Source organism: Equus asinus, chromosome 4 (genome assembly GCF_041296235.1).
Source record: "Equus asinus isolate D_3611 breed Donkey chromosome 4, EquAss-T2T_v2, whole genome shotgun sequence".
In the NCBI taxonomy this organism is placed as follows: Eukaryota; Metazoa; Chordata; class Mammalia; order Perissodactyla; family Equidae; genus Equus; species Equus asinus.
In genome coordinates, this window is record NC_091793.1 from 18384900 (window position 1) to 18405258 (window position 20359).

General features: G+C 54.8%; 1 protein-coding gene across 2 annotated transcripts in view; it reads left to right on the forward strand.

Moving 5' to 3' along the window:
• EFCAB6 (EF-hand calcium binding domain 6) overlaps positions 1–20287 on the forward strand; it is a 237374-nt gene extending 217087 nt beyond the window's left edge. For both annotated transcript variants that reach the window (XM_014864412.3, XM_070506757.1), the window contains 6 exons: positions 474–701; positions 9441–9656; positions 12023–12191; positions 13991–14175; positions 17553–17702; positions 19900–20287. In XM_014864412.3, the coding sequence (XP_014719898.3) occupies positions 474–701; positions 9441–9656; positions 12023–12191; positions 13991–14175; positions 17553–17702; positions 19900–20022 (1071 nt within the window). In that variant the 3' untranslated portion in view covers positions 20023–20287. The remainder of the gene's footprint in view (positions 1–473; positions 702–9440; positions 9657–12022; positions 12192–13990; positions 14176–17552; positions 17703–19899) is intronic.
• Positions 20288–20359: the final 72 nt, after the last annotated feature.

The window sequence follows — 20359 nt, forward strand, 5'->3', positions numbered from 1 at the left end:
ACTTACCAACAGTGCAGCATAAGGGAATAAAAGTGACCAAAACTGCCTTCCAAATTTTAACTGCTGTCAGAGTGTCAACTGAACTGATGTCCGGAAATGAAAGCAGTCAGGGTACCATCCCCATTACCACTCAGAGCAGGCACTCTCCAAGTGTTTGTTAAACGAACCAAAAGGCAGACTGAATGGGCGAATGGGCGCTCGCTGCCCAGGGCCTGGCTCGCACGTTGCCCTGCCCGGTGGGACTCACTCGCTTTTCCTCCTTCTTCCTGGCAGGCCAGCCCAGAGGTCCACTTCAGCTAAGTCTGAGCTGAAGCAGGATCCCGTTTAGACCTGCTGCTGGGTCTCATTTGTCTCCTGGCTTATCTTCCTCACTAAGCTGGGTCTCCCGGGTCTTGCCATGGGTGATGGGCCCAGAGCCAAGAGATGATTTATTATTTATTAAATGGATCAATTTTCCATTCTGTTTTGCCCAGACTGCTGCTGAGTGGGCTGAGAAAATGCCCAAAGGCCCGCCACCCAGGTCCTCCAAGGAAATGGCGAACCGGGAGATCCTGGCACGGCTCCACAAAGCAGTGACTTCCCATTACCACACCATCGCCCAGGAGTTTGAGAACTTCGACACCATGAAAACGCACACTGCCTCCCGGGATGAGTTCAGGTCCATTTGTACTCGCCACGTCCAAGTTCTGACGGATGAACAGGTAAGAAGTGCATTTGGTTTATCATTTTAAGCAATGTCGAATGAGCATCAGGCCGGCCATTCCCCAGGGTGTAAAGAGTTGAAGGCTGTCCTCTATTTTCAAAATACTTGAAAGCTTTTGGGGGGTTTTGCTCTTCCTGCTGTTGTTTGTTTTAAATCTTCCTGAAGACTCGCAGGAGCCTTCTGTTTATCTAACAGGCATGAATTGCACCATTTCAATCAGGGTACAAATAATGTCACTTTTATTTTTAAAATCAAGTTAAACTTGGCTCCAGCTACCACTCTCCTTCCTTCTTGCCTGGAGCATCCCTGGGCCTGTGTGATCCAAGAAGGCGGCCAGTCTCTGCCCGCCCCTGAGCAGGGGACTGCCACCTGTGCCTGGCTCCGCTCCTCCCGCCACCCCCAGCTCCCTTGTTCCCCTCCCTGGTTGTGCTGCTGATGCTTCTGGATGCTCTGGGGTACTGCTCCGAGCTCTATGACATGCCCACCCCCACAGGCCTCCTCACTGTCCACGGGCTGGACACAGGCCATCCTCTCTGAGGTCCCCCTGCCCATCACAGAACTGCATGGCAGAGTCTCTCCTCCCCAAGCACTGAGCTGGGCTCTTTCTAGCTCAAAGCTCTGGCCACCTGCTGCCCTGGGCCTCCTTGGCCCTTCATGACCTTCGGAGGCCAAGAGCACCTCCCGAGGGATGACGTCCCAAGGGTCTGTCTTGCTTACTGACTTCCGTCAATAATCATGCTAAATGCCGGGGTTGGGGGACCAGCACCCTGGATTGCTTGTTCCTCACTGTGCCCCAAACGCCAAAACAGCCCAGCGCCTCGTGGGTGCTCAGCAAGTCCCGGTGAATGGGTGGTGTCCACGCTCCCCACCCTCACCCCGACAGCCCAGTGGCTGAACAGCCAGATAATATGGAGCACCAGTGACCCCATCGCAGAAACAGATCTCCCTTCACTCCAGAAGACGCACTGCCGCAGCCCCCCGGTTCTCAATGACTCGAGACCCCGTTCCCAAGAATGATTCACGTGAAAAATGAAATCCAAAATATGCACAGAAGCAACTTTCAGAAGCTTCCCTCCTTCCTCCTGGTTCTGCCCAGGCTCAGCCCAGGGAGCTTCCTGCAGATGCCCCGTGGGAACGTCCCCCTTCGCTCTCCCAGGCTGGGCCACTCCTACCTCAGGTTTCCTCTTCTCAGAGCTGCAGGGCAAGACTGACAGTATTCACAGGGACGGGTGACCGTCACGCCCGCCCCCATCCCCGCTCAGGCCTCTGAACTCACCACCCTAAAGAATGTTTGTTAAAGGCGCTAATAATATGAACGTCAGATATAACCTCCCTAAAATATCACCTTTTTTAGGCATCATCACTTTTGCGAAGCAAAATAAAGTACTGTTTCCAAATGGAGCACGCAAGCCAGTGGGCTCTCTGTTTGTAAATTCTGCTCTGTTACTATAAATGAATAGAGACTTTAAAATTAATACAGTTGCAGTTATTATCCTATAGGGCCAACTTACAAAGGTTTTACTAATAAAGGTTTTACTAATAAGGATTTTTTATTTCATCTAAATGAGTAAAATTTTACTCTAATTATAGATATAAATTAATGACACACTGGCATATCTGGCTTTCGTAATGGAGAATTTGATTTTAATTGTCCACTAAGAAAGCTTCACCGTCCCCAGCACATCAAGCTCCCCACCGCCGACAGAACCAAGCACTTATTTTTAAAGGCTGCTTTCTAAAAAGACGTGGTCACAGCTCACATACAGTCTGCATCATCGACAGCATCAAAATCTGGTGTAACTGCCGTGGTTTGAGTTGGGTGATGATTAGCAAAAATTGTGCTATATTTGGGAAAGATGCTTCTGGATACAGGCTGGTAAACGGAAAGCAAGAGCCCCAGAGATCCATATGTTTTCTCCCTGCATGAGTTACTTAGCCAGTGACCTTCTTGGTGGAATGGCACAGTGTCTGGCACAGGAAGATGCAGAAGTAATTTGCACTCAGCATGTGTAGACCCCATGCCGTCGGCTGGACAGTTGCAGCCGTGTCAGACGGCATTCGAGTCCAGGTTTCATGACTTGGTTCATCTACATTATAAAAACGTAACTCATCTTAAAAAAATCTAACCATCATGAATCTGAAGGGCCCACTTTCTCGCCTGCCAGAGCTCTAAAGTGGGGGAAGTGCCACATCTTTTGGTGTAATTAGCCTTTCAAAAAGGAGAGCAACTTTCAGAGCAGATGGAGTTGGAAAATGATGGGTCTTCGTGGCTCTGCATAAAGCGAGTTATAAAAGGCTGTCTGTCGGAACTGGGTCCGCTTGGGTATTGCTTAAGAAGATAGAGACCTGCAGGGAGAGCCTCTCCTGGCGAAGCAGTTTAGGTCGGTCCCAGTGATTGCGTGAGGACTGAACATGCCGCCATATTAGGGAAAGGAACCGTTAAGCATGTCTGAACATTTCAGATGTGGTGTTTCTAAAACAGACACCCCCAGGAAGTGAGAACGATGCAGGCAGAGAACAAAACAACTCTTCAGGCAGGCAGACTTAGGTTTCAACCCTGCTTCTGCACTAGTCCAGCTGTGTCACCTGGGACAAATTACTCAGCCTCTCTGAGCTTTAGCGTCCTCTCCTGTGAAATGAGAAGGCACGTACTCCCCAGGTCCTCCAAGTATCCTCCACTCTGAGCAGTTGCAGTTCAGCCTTGCTCATCTTTGTTTGCTGCCGTCTCTCTGTCCCTCCCCCCGTATCTGGCCAGGCCAATTCTGCCTTCTGAACTCACTTCAAGCCCAGTGAAGCCTTTGCTGACCACACTTTACCGGGAGCTGCCCACGCCCCACTTTGCCCTCCCCACTCCATCTGGAGGTCTCTATCTAACCAAGCCCCTGGACACGCTTGCATGTCCTTTGGCCAGAGCTGGCTGTCCTGGCTGTGCAGTGAGTACCAGAAGGGAGCGTGCATCCCCTCCTTCACCTTTTGGGGGCCCTCTGTGCGCAAAGTGGTGACGTTAGCCCCAGGCGACCAAGGCAGACCTGCTGCCTGCTTCCTTTGAGCTTGCGTCCAGGGAGGTAGAGAGAGGTCACGCACCAGCTGTATATTATTTATGTAATTACATGCCATTCCCTGCTGTGAAGGGTGAAGGGGCATGCAGCACTCGGGGAGAATTAAACACGGCCGGGCCCGGACCAAGCGGTCGGGGCGGTTTCCCTGAGGATGCGATGCTGGGATCGTGGGAGTTGCCTCCGAGAGGAGACAGGAGAGAGAGAGACAGCGGCACAGGCAGAGGGAACATCCCGGAAGCAGGGGCAGTGGGTGTGCTGTGTTAGGTGGCGCTGTTGCCAGCGGGCCAGTGGTCACAGCACCCCGCCACAGACCAGACTGCCATCCAGGGTCTGCGTTCTTTTAGGAAAAGACAGACAGTAAACCAAGTAAGTCAGACACGTGTATGTTGGATGTTGATAAACGCTATAGAGGCCAAAAAAGCAGGAGAGAGGGTAGTGATGGGGAACTGGGGAGGGAGCCCGCGAGCAGGGCAGCCGGGGAGGCTCCTGAGCAGGTAAGGTGAGTAAAGAGCTGGGTCAGGTGGGCCGCGGGGAGCAGAGGGGCTTGGATCGTGGATGCGTTTCAGGATTGCAGCCGACAGAATTTGCTGATGGATGTGGGTGTGAGGGGGGTGGGAGCGGAGGGTGAGGACCCGGAGCAGAGAAGAGCCGTGGACAGGCGGGCGCTGCGGGTGGACGGGGTGGGGAGGAGGTCAGTCGTTGGGGCTCCCCTGCTCCGTCTGCCCACAGCACAGCCTTTATCCTGCTCCCGCCGCTGCTTCACTTTTCCTTCTGCAAAAGCGCATCTTCACCTGCTCTCCCGGGAGGAGTAAACCTGAGGGCTCCCCCTTTCACCCTCAGTCTTAAAGCTAGTTTGGCTGGGGACAGAACTGTAGGTCCAAGTTGTCTTCCCCTGACCCTGGAAGAGATCTCTCAGTTGTCTTCCGCCATCTCTTGGTGCTGATGAGACGTCTACTAATCTTCACGTGCCTTCCGGGCGCCAGGGCCCAGGGAGGAAGGGGTGAGCCCCTTTGGCCAGTTCTTGCCACCAAAGCCCTGTGACGAGCCGAGTGGGGAGGTGCGAGGAGGAGGACGGGAGCGGGAGTGTGTTCTGATGAGTCCCGGCACCCCACCCCCAGCCGCCTGGGCGTGTCCCCTCACACGGCCCCCACCGCCAGGTGCTCCTGGAGCAACCTCGGCCTGGTCCTAGGGGCTGGGCGCCTCCTGCCTTGGCCTCAGGGCTTTGTCCTCAGGCACCAGGGAAGTTCTGTGCCGTTGGCAGCACAGGCCGGTTCCGGCTCCACCTGGCTGCCTCTGGCCGGTTCCGGCTCCACCTGGCTGCCTCTGTTTCCACCTCAAGTAATGAGTTGGTGGTTTGATGCTAATTGCCCACCTCCCACGGGGGCATCTGTCCCTGTTCCTGAGAGGGTACCACCCCCACCACCTGTGTCACACCCTCGCTCCTGTGGGCCACACCCCCACTGGCGTCTACTGTCACGGATTTCTTTCCCATTTCTGTTCAACGCAATTCCCCTGCTGTGTTTGAACAAGACGGTGCATTTTAAACACAGTTTCCGTCTCTGCTGAAACTCCCCATCTGCTCGTGCATGCCCCGCACCCCTCTACTGGGTCCGTTAGCATCTTAGCCGTAGCTGTTTCGAAGTCCTTGTCTGGTAATTCCCGCTCTGGGCTCAGCTCTGAGTCTCGTCTGTTGATTGCTGTCTCTCCTGGCAGTAAGTCAGTTTTCCTTTGTTTGTACGTCTCAACTTTTCTTAATCGAATGCCAGACATCAGGTGAAGAAGAGTAGAGACTGCGGTGTAAATAGTACGTATGCCTGAAAACGGGCACAGCTCTTCTGTCAGGCTGTGTGTGGTGGGTGCTGTTGAGTGTCCCTCTGGTCGGTAACTGAGCTGCGTTTGAGTTCTGCTGCTGCTGCCCTTGGCCCGAGTGTGCCCAGGCGTCAGATGTGGAATATCACTGTTGCCGTGTGCTTGGTGTGGGCCCCGGGACGCCGGAGGTTTCCTCTGTATTCCTACTCCATCCTCAGCTTTGGGCTGTCCGTACGCATCTATAGACCCCGGAAGGGTCTCTCCCATACTCTTGGTGCCAGGCTCCTGCAGGAGTGGGTGCGTGTCTTGGTGTCCTGATCCAGCCTGTTTTAGGTGGGGCCTGTGCCTCTGGGCCTCAGGGGCAGCACCTTCTCCATGTTCCTGCCCCTCCACACCCCGTCCACGGCAGCCTAGCTCTGCCATGTCTGTGGGGTGGTGGGTCTCTGGTGGGAGGGGGTTTGCTTGTACCCTTCCCCGGGGCCGTGGATCTGTGCCTGGGTCCTGGGCAGGTGGGAGGAAGGGTTCCGACCCCCATAGAAGTGAAGAGTTTTGCTTCTCTCCCTCCCCCAGGGGCCCTGGGCTTGAGTGGGTTTGCTCCTCCTCCTAGCGGTTTAAGGCTTTCCTTCCCGTGAGGGGATGGTCTGGCGAAGCGGGTGGTGTTTTGCATCTGTCCGCCTCTGATGGGCTCGTGCAGCCGTCGGGAGCAGTGGCAGAGACCTGTGGGAAGAGCTGGTGAGTGTCAGCATTCTCGTGTCTGGGTCTCCCAGTTACTCCAGCTTGATGTGCCAGCCCACTCTTGGCCTTTAGAATTTGTTAACATTTCGGCTGATTTCTTCCCACCCTCCCACTTCCTCCCGAGTTCTGCCCGGTGTGAGAGCCGGCGTGTCTGGCTCTCCTTGGAGACTTGGGGCTCTGTGGAATTCAGGCCCCTCGGCGCCCTGCAGCCTCAGCTCTCCGAGGGGCTCGAGAAGAGCTCTGATGTTGTAGGTACTTGGCTTTTCCTCGTTACTAGGATGGGAGCGGCGTCTCCCGCAGCTTTCCACATCACAAACAGAGGGGGAACTCAAGGTCGTGTATTTTTACGTATTCAGAAGGCAGTTGACTACTTCTCTGTGTTTGAAAGGGACGTTTCAGCAGGTCACATCCTGCTGCCATAACATGGAAACTTCCTTTCTTCCCAGCTCGTCCTCAGACCGCCAGGATTTTGCCTGGATTTCATGCTCAGCTCACAGACCTGTGGTTTTTCAGAATCCACTTCTGTGGGTGGTGCCCATTTCTAGTCTTTTGCTGTCTCCCCTGTCCCCACAGTCCCCCGCCAGCCACCAGCCTGCACTGCATCTTTAGGTGTCCTGGGGTGTAACCTGTCAGGATTGAAGAGCCATGGGCGGGCTTCCGTTTCCCTGCCCACCCGGGTCCATGTCCTCCCAGTGATCTTTGTTTTGCCCTTGGCATCCAGGCCCTTCTGGTGAAAAGAGGGTGAGACCAGGGTTTCTGTGGTCCTGCCCTGACTCCATTGGCATCCTGGGATTTAATCAGGAAGGCGGTGGGTCCCTGCCTCGCCTGCCCGGACAGGAGACACTTCTGTTGTTCTTAACAGTTTTGTGAACATCTTCCCTTCCATGCTTCAGTTTTCACTGCTTGCTTCGGCATGCACGCCCACCCTGTGTATTTATCCTTAATAACAAGACCTGCCCCCTTGCCTCCCAAGTCTGGATGAAACAGGAGCCCACCGGTCAGCCCGCCTTCCTCTTATAGCAGCATCCTTCTCTTCGTCCTTGAAGCCCTTCCTGACTAAGGTGATCCGAACATGGTTTAGCACCGTCTGTCCCTCTTCATTTCAGAAGCGTCGTTCCATTGTCTGATGGGTCTTATCGTGTGCATCATCTAGGACCTCCAGCAGCTGAACATTTATTGAGCACCTGCTGTGTGCCAGCCCCTTTGCAAAACGTTTCACATTCAAAGATGAATCTCCGAGGATCCTTCAGGGAGCTTCCTGGCTGGGCGGTGTAGGGGAGGAAGACATTTCCTCTTCCCAAATGTGGGTTCATCTGGCCGGAGAACGAATTAAATTCACATGAGACAGAATAGCAAGAGAAAATTAAACAAAGCCTTATGAGGAACCATGGCCTGGGGCCTTTCTTCCCGAAGGAAGAAAGGGCACCGAAGAAGTGGGGTGCACAGAGTGGTTATGTACCCCCAAACAGGGTGTTTCACATGATTGAAATGTCCCTTTTACAATAGTCACAAGGCCGCTCTGTCAGCACAGAACTTGATGGAAACGACAGATAGGTCTGCTGTCCCAGTGAACGCCGTGGGGTGGCAGGTGTGTTGCCTCGGGCTGGGGGGCGGTCACAGATGAGCGCGCAATCAGTTCCCAGCCTAAAGAAAGATGCTTAATCTTTAAGGAGATGCCAACGTTGGGAGGGGGAGGGAAGTCAGTTACAGGAGGTTACCAGAGAAGCACAATAAAATGCAGATTTAAGTCCTTGCCTTTGGTATTGATTAAGAGTTTCTGGAGAGAAGGTCATCTCCTTTCTTCTTCCTGGTACAGAGAGGGAGGCACCTTTACAGATAGAGATTTACCTTACAAATGTAAATGTGTCCTAATGAAGGGCAAGTTCCATTCCTCAGAGCCTCCTTCCCTGTCCCAGTTTGTCAGAAGCAATCAGCCTCAAATAATACTGATTCCCACATATCTTGGGGTGGCCAATTCCAGGTCCCCACAGCAGAGAGATGTCACCTGCAGAGGTGGCTTCAGCATGACGTGGGAAGGGAGAGAAGAGCGCCCGTCGTCTGCCCAGTGATTTGGAGAACTTTCCTGCAGAAGACAGGTGGCGGGTTACCGCCCCTGGCGACCGTGAGGTCTGTGGACGGCATGCTCACCTTCAAGGTCCCTCACTTCCACTCCACCAAGCAGTTTTTCCTCGTTGACCGAAATTAAAGCACCGTGGATCTGCATGTGTGATAAATCACCTCAAACTACACAGCAACGTCAAGTTCCTGGTTGTGAAGTTGTTACACAAGGTGTAACCTTTGAGGGCAACAGGCTAGAGGGGACCGGAGACCTCTCTGTAACATCCTGGCAACTTCCTGCAAATCTATAATTATTTTGAAATAAAAAGTTAAAAGCATGAATCAAGAATATTGTCCCAAACTAAACCTTATTGGTTTTTCAGGGCCTGGACATTCGCCCTCTCTCCCTTGCCCCTCACAGCTCCCTGAAAGCGCTCAGGTCATCCAAAGTGACTCATCTCAGGTGCTTTCAGTCATTCTGCTACGTCCGTGCTGCGTGTGGCTCTGACACAGCCCGCGACGTCAGACAGCACCGAGAGAAAGCCGTAAACTTCTCTCCAGTTTCCCAAATGCCTCCCTTCTCCTCCTGGGAGAAGACAGTGTGCCCTTCGTGACATGAGCTGTGCAGACGCGGGGGCCGAGGGCCGCCTCTCAGCGGGGGCTGTTTGCACAGTGCAGGTGTGGCAGCTGGGCGGACGGGCAGTGAGTCTGACCGGCTTCCCTGGGACCCAGGCGGCCCGGGGTTTGACTTGCATTTTCTCCTAAAATGTTCTTAGATGCTGCAGCTCGGTCGCTGTGACTAATCACAAGATTTAATGGCCTTAAACTGCTCACTAAGGGCCCAATTCAATTAAAAAATGTCCTGCGGAAGCAATGAATAACCCTCTTGTCTTTGCTTTTCCAGTCTTCCGAAGGCTTCTGCTGAGCGCAGGCTGAATGAGTTTTTTTCTTTTTAATTTTTCCCATTGACGTGGGCCTCGGACCCCCGCTGACTCTCGCCCCGCTCCTCATCAGCGCCACGAGGGTCCCCGTGAGTCACACTAACCCTTGGGCAATGACTGCTACCTCTTTGCCAGTTTGACAGACTCTGGAACGAGATGCCCGTCAACGCCAAGGGGAGGCTGAAATACCTGGACTTCCTGAGCAGGTTCAGTTCGGAGAGAGCGGCAACCCCGCCCGACACTGACGATTCAGCGAAGGCCCAGCGAGGGAGCAGCGTCCCCAACGTCTCTGCAGAGTCATCGCCCACTGGTGACCCGAAAGCAGGGTCAAAGCCGAGGAGCCATCCCTGTGTGAGTTCTCCATCTCACAGGGTCACGTGTTGCCTTGCACCACAAATCCCACTGGGTGGGGGCCCTAGTGTTCTCACAGGGTGGGGGTGACTGAGGACGAGGCACAGGGTGAGCCTGGGCGGGGGACACAGGACCGGAGCCCACAGGTGCGTCCTTAGCATTCACCTGCCTGGGAGGGTGGTAGGTGTGAAGAAGGGGGTGGGGGAGATGGGTGGAAAGGAGGAGTGCACGTGGGAGGGAAGAATAAGGAGGACACGAGGCGGGAAGTGAGGGGGGAGCAGATGACTGTAATGTCAGCTGTGCTGCCAGCATCATCCAGCAAGACAGCAGATGCCCCATGGTAGATACCACTGTGTGCGGAGCTCCCTGCTGGACACCACAGGCGCTGGGAGGGCGGTGTTGTTACACCCATTTTACAGTTGAAGATACTGAGGCTCTAAGAGGTGTGCTCACGTGCTCATGGCTCCTCAGTTAGACACGGAGAGACCCGATTCCAAGCATAGGCCTGTCTAACTGCAGGCCTGGCCCCGGCCGAGCCGCCCAGCCTGGGTGGAGGAGGGGCCCAGCCTCACCGAGGCTCTGGCCTCATCTGCAGGCAGGATAACCACGTCTCCAAGCAGGGTGGGTGAAAGGATCCCCATGGTGTCCATAATGCGGGCAGCGCTGTGCCTCGTGCCGGGCGAGCGCCCCAGGACAGCAGCTATGATCCGTTCGTTGTCAGCACGCACTCACCGCGCACTGGCTGGCTCTTTCCTAGACTGAGAGTGAACACAGGTCCCCGCCCGTGTGGAGTTTACCTTCTCAGGGGGGATGATGGGCAAGAAACAGTAAACGTAATAAGTATTTAGCAAATTAAAGATGGTGAGCAGAGCAGAAAGAAGGGGCGTCAGGAGCACCCCAAAGACGTCCACGTCCCAACCTCCGGAACCTGTAATATGTCACCTTACACGGCAAAGCGGAGTCAAGGTTACATGTGGAATTGAAGTTGCTAATCAGCTGACTCCCAGACAGGAGATTCCTGGAGGGTCTGGGTGGGCCCCGGGCTACCACCAAGGTCTGTAAATGGGGGAAACAGAGGCAGAGGGGTCAGTGCTGGGAGAGGCGAGTTGAGAAAGACTCGACCTCATGCTGCTGGCTCTACCACGGAGGAAGGGGCCATAAGCTAAGGAATGTGGGGGCCTCTGGACGCTAGAAAAGGCAAAGAAATGGGTTCTCGCCTAGAGCTGCAGAAGGAACACAGCCCTGCCGACACCTTGATGCGAGCTCAGTAGGACCCATTCCAGGCTTCCGACCCCCAGAAATGTAGAGAAGAAGTGTGTGTTGTTTTAAGCCACCGAGTTTGTATAGCCATTCCGGCAGCCACAGGACATTCGCATGGGCCTGGGGGCCAGTACGAGGACTTTGACATTCCCTCCCAGGGTGGGGCCTTTGCAAGCTTTTAAGCAGAGGGGTGACCTGATCTGTGTGCCTCTTTAAAAAGACTACTGTGGATGCTGTGTGGGGAAGAGGCTGTGGGTGGAGTGGGGCACTGGGAGGGACGGGGGCTCGGGGGTGATCCAGGTGAGAGGCCAGGTGGCTGGGAGCCAGGTGGGCAGGGAGAGCTGGTGGCCAGCCAGTGGATGGATCTTTGAGGTGGAGCCAACAGGATTTCCCAACAGACGGGCTGTGGGATTGACAGGGAGGGAGGAAAGGCCAGGAAGACTTCTGAATTTTTGGCCTGAGCAGTTGGAAGAAGGGCGTCATGATCAACCGACATGGGGAAAGTTTGGGTGGCGCATGATTGGGGAGAAAGACCAGGAATTCCGTTGAGTCTGTTACTATGTTAAAGAATCACGTGTCAAGGAGGCGTTGGGGGAGGAGTCTGGGATAGATGAAGTTCGTTCGCTTGTTTTTAAATGGAAGATATGACAAAGCAAAGAACAGCTTTGTACTCGGTCCACATTTCAAAATATCAGATGTTCTGAGAGTGTCCGTGCAAATGACAAGTGAGTCCCTTTCTCTGATAAGACTCTTCTTGTGAAAAATATGTCATTGTCACTTCACACACACACACACACACACACACACACACACACACACACCCCATTGATACATTTAAATAGCATCTCTCTTTATTTGATTCTTGGCTATATATTTATTTCCAAAACTATTTTGGTTATTATGATTTGGCACAAATATAGCCCACTGATGGAAAGAGAAATTAAATGGTAAAATTACCATCTCTGTTTTCGTTTTTCATTTTATTTCTGAAATAATACTGCTTGTGAAATGGTGAACCTCGAAACCTGAGTCTTATCTTAAGTTTTTATTATTACTTCCATTTTAAATCTCAGATTACAAGACCGTTTTCTTTTCTTGCCTGCTAGACCCCCGCCAGTGCGATCCTGGAGCCGAGTGCCCAGCCCCTGCAGAACTGCGAGCCCATCGAGACGAAGCTCCGGAAGAGAATCCAGAGCTGCTGGCGCGAGTTCCTGAGAGAATGCAAGGAGAGGGACGTGAACAAGCAGGGGGAGATCACCGCGCCCGAGTTCCTGGGTCTGTTCTGCTTCTGTCCTCTTGATGACATAGTGTCATCTCCCGGCACGAGTCCATCCCTGGGGTGGGGGCGGGGGACGGAAGCAGCAGGGAACCAGCGGAGCATCTGGGCGGTGACGGAGCCTGGGCACCTTGGTAGACACCAGTGTTGAGGGACGAGGCCCCCCGGCACCCTCGCCCCCTGCTGGGCAGGTCCACACCCATGGGGTCAAGTCGGCGTGCCAGGACTTCCGGCATTAGAATCACGTCTCTGGGCAGAGTGTAAACGTTAACAGACTGAGAGCGAGGGAGGTGGGGCAGGTGTGGGAGGGCGGGGACGGCTGGGGACACACGGGCCTGCCGTCCACACAGCTCCAGGCTCTGCTCGCATGGCCATCAGCTCTCCGTGCTGTGTCCCTTCCCACCGTGGTTACTTTGATAAAGTTTTCAGATTGCACCAGTTGGCTCTATGCTGCCCGTGATTGTTGCGTGCTGTTCATGTGACATTTGCGTTACAGGAACATCAGTCTGACTGCATCCCTTCTCTACACAAAAGCCCCTCGGCTCCCCACTTCCTGACTTCTGTATAAACCCCTTTTTAAGGAAAATGTTTTTCTTGAGAACCTGCAATATTAATATAAATTAATTTTATGATAACCATGGCTTAAAAATGCACAAACAGGGGGGCTGGCCCCGTGGCCGAGTGGTTAAGTTCGCGCGCTCCGCTGCAGGCGGCCCAGTGTTTCGTCGGTTCGAATCCTGGGCGCGGACATGGCACTGCTCATCAAACCACGCTGAGGCAGCGTCCCACATGCCACAACTAGAGGAACCCACAACGAAGAATACACAACTATGTACCGGGGGGCTTTGGGGAGAAAAAGGAAAAAATAAAATCTTTAAAAAAAAAAAAAAAATGCACAAACAGGGGCCGGCCCGGTGGCACAGCGGTTAAGTTTGCACATTCCACTTCTCGGTGGCCCCGGGTTCGCCGGTTCGGATCCCGGGTGCAGACATGGCACCACTTGGCAAGCCATGCTATGGGAGGCATCCCACATATAAAGTAGAGGAAGATGGGTGTGGATGTCAGCTCAGGGCCAGTCTTCCTCAGCAAAAAGGGGAGGATTGGCAGCAGTTAGCTCAGGGCTAATCTTCCTCAAAAAAAAAAAGAAAGAAAGAAAGCCAGACACAAACCCTGGAACTGCACAGCAGTTGTCTCTGAAGAGTGGTCCGTGATTCCAGAATAGATTTTGTACATTTTAGATCGTCATTGGAACGAAAACTCAAAATGTGTGACTTCGTGTAGCCTAACAGACTGTTGAGAGCATATCTTCAAAGCCCAGTTGAAAACTGCCTGCCCAGAGTCTGCCCTCCCGCCGCACAGCCGGGCCCCAGCCCAGAACGTGGACACGCCCCTCGCCTCATACGGCTCTGCCCTGACTCCCGGTCTTGCTCCAGCAGCTCCGGTCTCTCAGCAGTGGCCCTCTTCCCTCCCTCGCTCCCTGCCTGCTCTTCAGTCGCAGCCCCCACAGCACTCTGGCTGTACTGCCATGCCCACAGCAGTGATGACCATGCTAAACAAGGACAGCAGGCAAACGCCGGGGTAGGGGGCCCCCCAGGATACAGGGTCCCCCTCCCTCCTTACTGCACTTAGTTCGTCGTGTCCCTGTCTGTTTCCATATCTGTCCGGCCACCAGCTGTGAGCCTGTGAAGCTGGGACCCAGCCAGGGCCCACAGCAGAGAAAGCCTCTCAGCAAGGTTTGAATGAATGAATGAATGAATGAATGAATTACGACCAACTGAACCGGCATTTTTGTCTCTAGCTCTTGTGGAGAAATTCAGCCTGGACGTAAACAGAGCGGAGTGCCAGCAGCTCCTGGTGAAGTATGACTTGAAGAACAGCGGGCGGTTTGCCTACTGCGACTTCATCCAGAGCTGCGTCCTCCTGTTGAAAGCCAAGGAGACCTCCGTGATGCAGAGAATGAAGATCCAGAACGCCCATAAGATGGTGTGTAAGCCGCCCTTAGAATCCCGTGAGCCCAGGGTTAGAGGGGTCCCTTCCATTTTTCTTAATTCATCACCAATTCAGATCATCTTGCTTTATACAGGTGGTGGATACGGCGGACAAAGGCTCTAGGAGGGGCCGCTGGCCAGTGCCGACCCACCTGTCAAATGTCCCTGGCCTCACTGCCCCCTCCCCGTGGACCCCCGCTCAGATTTTCTCCACATGCATGTGTGTCACATGTGTGCGATGGCTGCATCTACACGTGATGTGTGTGTCGCGTGCATGCTCTGTGCGTGTATTCGCACGTGTCACGCGTGTATGACCTTGATGTTTGCATGCACACGCGTGATGTGTACTGCATGCATGTGCTATGTGCGGGTGCACACTATGCACTGTTGCCCTTGAATAACATGCATGTACGCGTGTGACCTGTGTGTGCACACACTTGTCAAGCGATCCTCTATTGCCCTGTGCCCTCGGTTCCTAGCGGGCCTGCGCAGTGCCAGGCAGTGTTCAGATGAGCGCTCGGTGACCAGGTCTGTCTGATGAGCCCAGAGCTGCCTGGTGTGTCAGGGAGCCCGTGCGAGGGCGAGGCGTGGGTCAAGGTCAGATCTCCACTGGGCCGTGGGAACACCGCAAACAGCTCAGAGTTACTTTCTTGGAAATGATTCAAAGATTTTTCTTTCTCTCCTCTGGAGCCCCATAAAGGTCAGGAGACCCCAGACTGGGAACCAGTAGCCTGGATCCCAGGTTCTCAAACTCGTTCGGGTGGCAGACACCTGATTGTCATGGCTCCCCCAGAGCACCCGGAAACATCTGTAGGGCAGACAGTCAGGAACAGTGTCCGCTGCTCACACAACGCACCAGGAGCAGCGAAGGGTCGGTTCCCTGAAAGGGCAAAGCGGTGGGGGCAGAGCAGAGGGAAATGCCGTTAACCCAAACATAAACATGTATGCATTCATGCACCACCTGAGACAGGCCAGGCCCTTTGCTCGGGTGGGGTGTGGGGTGTGGAATAGAGTCTCGTCATCTCTCTTGTGTAAACTACACCCACGATGCATTGTCAACAATTTTCTTTTTGTTTCTTTGAAGAGGAGTGAGAACCTAAAGATGCTTAAATAGCAACTGGAGGGCAATGTTCTCTGGATTTCTACCTTTTTTCTCAATCATTTGTAATATTATGATTCTCACCCACAGTGTTCTCAGTGACTTGCATTTCTCAAGCCTTTCCAAAACATGAAGCAAAAATAGTCTTTTTCATGCTCATCTTCCGTCATCTGTAACAGTGAATTAAGTTCCACTGAATTAAGTTCAACTGGCGCTGTCAATTTGGGGAACGAACACAGCTGATTCTGACCACCTTAGGACTCGGCTGCAGGGCCCAGAGGTGTGGGGCAGACCTGACAGGCCCCCGCCCTGGCCCCAGAGCACTCCCGAAGCAACAGGGGCATACTGGGTAACCCAGCAAACAGTCGGGTCCATGCAGAAAGCTTCTGCACAGCTAAATTTTGTGCAAAATTGGGTACCATCTTAGAGCAGCTTCTAGTTGAGACGAGCAAGAGCTGGCATCAAAGGCTTAGGCCAAGTTATGGAAGAAAAACTTAAAATTAAGACAGTTCTTTCTCTAGTTCAGTTTCTCTGTGAGCAGAAAAGAGGCTCTTGTCATGAGATCTTCACGGGTCCAGGAACGTAGCTGGAGAACCATGAAGACTGCACGGCCTACAAGAAAGGTCCCTGCCAGCTCCGGCCGTCTTCCACCTCTCTGGGCCTCAGTTTCCCTTTCCATAAGTGAGGGGGAGATCTGCTGGGTTCTGAGGCCCTGTGAGGGGTGGCCCATTTGGGGAGAGCACCCTGGTGCCCCCTTCCGAGCCCTCCCCTGCACAGAGGCCACCCTGCCTCCAGACGTACTGCCCTTCTTCCCTGAGGCCCAGAAAGGCTGGCGTGGCCTGCTCGGAGTGTGGGACTGAGATTGCGTTTACGTGAAGTGAGAGGGACTCAGGACGGCCGCCCTGGGAGCAGGGCCTCTTGGCGGATGTCCCAGCACACCTCCTGTGTGTTCCTGCCTCACCCCCCAGCTCTGGTCTTTTCACCCAAAACCAACTACAGCTGCCACTGTGTGGTCCAGAACAGTCGAACCTTCCATCCCCGGATCCCAGATCCCCACCCTGATTGACAGGCGGCAAGACCTCCTCCCCCAGGAGCTCTCCTAGGAGAGAGGGGCCAGTGCAGCGCCAAGCGCCTGCCCCTGCCTGGTCCTTGTCCCAGTCCTGTCCCCGCTGCCGGCTGCCAAGGCCCCCACCATACAAGCGTGGAGCTCAGCCCAGCAGTCTCCCTGCAGAGAAGCTAAGAGGGCCGTTTCCTCCTCTAGTTTTTTGGGGGCTGTCTTGGCAGAGAGACGCCCCTCTGGGGAAGCGAGCTGGGGCGCTGCCTTTTCGGACAAAGCTAGAGAGGGAGGCAGAGGACTTCTGGATGGTTCGTGGGCTGTGCTGGGAGGGAAAACCCTTTCTCAAGCCAGGCTGGGTGTGGGAAGAGCCAGTGAGCACAGAATCCTCTCCCCTCCGTGCGTGCGGACCCGCTGACGGGGTAGGCTGGCAGCCGACGAGGCTGTGGGGTGTGTCGTGAGTTTCCATCATGAATGCTAAAGGATGTAAAACTTGAAAGCACTCTAACTCTGTGCTACTCTGTTTGTGTGGCACCCTGATAGAATTAAACTCTCCCAAAATGCGTTCCACATTGTTGCCTACTGTTCACCTCTGTGATAGTCAGACATGTGTTGGGGCTAAATCATGCTAAAATATCTTGTTTTCCATCTAACAGCACCTAAATGAAATAATCACAGTGCAGTGTGCCGTCTAATGACTAGTTGTAATTACAACCTTGTGGGTTTTTGAGACTCTGTTCGTTATAATTACCCACTAGAAGACCCAAACTGAGATCTCTTTTTTTCCTCAAACGGTTTTGAAATGGCCCATGTCTGCACCTGGCGGAGCTCCCTGGGAGGGGCCGTGGCCCGGCAGGTGTGGGGCCAAACAACCCCTCTGTCCTCACCCTGCCCTTCTGCTCCCCAGCCTCTGTTTTCCGGTCCATGACGTGGATCAAGACTCTGGGGTGAGAGGGATGGTCTCAATGAGACGGTGTTTTCAAACTCCCTGCACACGGACGGGTGACGGACAGCGGGCATGGTGACGGTGCCGTTGTTGTCGTGAGTCCCGCTCGCAGGCTCCGTTGTATCCAGGAGCAGCCTGTGGAGCGGGCTGGGGCCTAGAGCAGACCCCAGGAGGGGCTCAGAGCCCGTTCCACCCCCGCAGGGCCCTGCCAGCTCTCCTCCCCATTCAGAAGCCCTTTTCTCACCACTCTTGGTCGCGGTTGTTTTTTTGCAGAAAGAAGCTGGTGCTGAGACTTCTTCCTTTTACGCCGCCTTGCTGCGCATTCAACCCAAAATTGTGCACTGCTGGAGGCCGATGCGGCGCACGTTCAAAGCCTACGACGAGGGGAGCACGGGGCTGCTAAGTGTGGCTGACTTCAGGCAGGTGAGCGCAGCTCCTGTGCTCGTCAGTTGCCTCTGAACAGGGAGTGATTGGCAAAGGCCGGTGGTCAGAAAACCTCCAAAGGGGACCCACCCCACCCCGCACCTGCCAACGGCCCAGGTGTGGCCGTCTCCCAGACCTCACTCCCTCGGGGCCCCTCACCTGCAGACCCCGGTTCTCCTCCCTGAAGGGTTCTAGCACCCCGCGGGACGCTCCCCAGGGACCCCCGGGAGCCCAGCTGCCCTCAGGGCTCCTCTAGCGCTGTTGCTGAGCTGGGAGCCCTGGCTGGGCCCCTCTGAGGCGGGCCTTCCCCTGGCCTCGCCGGACTCCCCTGGGCAGAACACCAACATCAAGGGGGCTCTCAGAGGGCCCACAGACCCCAGCCACCCCTGGCACCCCTCGCCTGTCCCCCAGCTGCCCTCCCTGTGGCGAGGCCGCTCCCCTGCCTCCCTCAGCAGTGTGGCTAAGTGGCTGTCCCCTGCCTGCAGTCTGAACTCTGCTGCGGCCTGGCCCCCCGAGAGGAAGCGCGGTCTGTGGAGCTGCCCTGTGGCCGCCCCTCCGGAGCGGAGTCCCCACTGTCCGTGCAGAAGCTGCAGTGTGGTTCTCCCGGAGGAAAGAAACCGCCAGCCTCCAGGGCGACTTAAAACGCCCACTTTTAGAATCACATGGAACTCCTTGAATTAGCAGGTTCTTGCCCCCACTCCCTTCACCCCCATCCCCACCAGCCACTGAGGTTGAAAAGATAGTTGAGGCCTGGAACGTTAGATTAAAAAAACCACATATTACAGTCAGGAAAAAAAAACTCAGTCAAGACCTCAGAGAGACAAAGGGTTATGGCCTCAAAACACGCTTACAGAAAATGTGTTCCTTGGGTTCCTCTCCACTTCAACTGGAAACTTAGATTAAAAAAAGGAGAAGTCTTTCTTTTAAAGAATAAGGCAGGAAGATGAACGGCAGTGGCTGGCGGGCAGGGCGGGAGGGCGGCTGCGGTGGCGAGGCCCAGAGGGTGAACACCTGCGCCTCCCGGTCGTCCGCCCACCGTGGCCCCGCAGTGGCTTCCCAACTCACATCGTTTGTCTTTACTTTGGGGTCGAGTAAAAATCTCATCCAGGGTCTGTCCCGTGGTCTCCACGCAAAGACGGAAGTACGATGAAACCCTGTCGGTCTCCTCTTCCTGCAGCTTCCCAGGAATTTGGGGCGGGTGGCAGCGGGCGGGAACCGCAGAAATGGAGACGTGGCCTCCGGAGAGCGGGAATCGGAGACCACGTGCGTGTGACTGAGGCCCTTCTCCCACACCTGGGCCCGGTTTCCTTTCCTGCTCTCAGCCCTTCAGCCCCATAACCAGGCCAGCTAACCTCAGCCCTGTGGGCCTGGGGCCAGGCCTGCTGCTGGCCCTGGGGGAACCTCAGGGTCTTCTAGCAGCAGTTTCTAGTCTCCCCTTAGAGACAAATTACAACGCAAAACGTAACCAGGAAATTTAGAACCTAATCTTTATTTTTACTTACTAGGGTACCTATCTATTGGGATTTGTTTTAGCTGCGTGTAACAGCAGCACAAAAATAAGAGCAGCTTAAACATGGTGGAAGTTCATTTCTCTCTCACATAAAAGACGTCCAGAGCTGGCATGGTGCTGGACAGTCATCAGAGACATGATTGTTTTTGCTCTACCAGCCTCAAAACCTAGCTTCCTTCCTCAAGATTGCCTTGTGGTCCAAGATGGCTGCTGGAGCCCCAGCATCGTTTGCATATTCCAGGCAGCAGAGAGAAAAAGACTCTGCCTCTGGCTGCCTTACTGTCAAACCATAGCAGCTCCCTGAGCCCACACCTGCCAGCCCTGTCCTCCTCCTGGGTGGGCCGCACCCCGAGGCCGCGCCCCAGTCAGGGCCCTGTGGCCAGTCTCCCCTCTTCTCTGTCCATCGGCCTTGTCTGAACGTGTGGGCCAGCCTCACTGCCCTTCAGGGAGCGATGGTGGTTAACCTCCTGTTCCAGGGGGGCTGGGGGTGGGGAGGCCCAGCAGCCCCCATCTGATGGCAGGTCCAGGCCTCTTCCTGTTTCACACCCACGGTGCACGCTGGGGGCTGCCCTCGGGGGTGGTGAGGGCAGAAGCAGGGGGGTCGAGGTGCTGGGGGCACCTCTGGAGGGGCCGAGGAGAGGCGGGTGCGGACGCAGCCCCTTCCTGGCAGCCCCGCCCGTCTTGCAGGTCCTGAGGCAGTACAGCGTCAACCTGTCGGAGGAGGAGTTCTTCCACATCCTGGAGTATTACGACAAGACGCTGACTTCCAAAATCTCCTACAACGACTTCCTCCGGGCCTTCCTCCAGTAGGCGCCTGCAGCGCACCCCAAGGACAGAGGGCAGCGGGCTGGGCCAGGACTCACGTGTAGCCGGGGCTTCGTGAACTTTCCAGGGTGTCTCCAGAAACAGCCCCCACCCACCCAGGCCCGCACCTTTCCCGGCGGCTAAGCGGGCTCCGCGCTGCCCTGCGGCTCTGGCACCGGCGCCAGCCTTGCCGGAGGGATCGGGGCTGCCCACTGAGCCTCAGGACCCTCACTGGTTAGTTTGAGCAAATAAAAATGTTACTCTTTGCAGGAACAATCCTCTAGACTTTGAAAGAACCGCCAATGACAGAGTAGGTAAAAACTCAGAACTTCTGGAGCGTTTA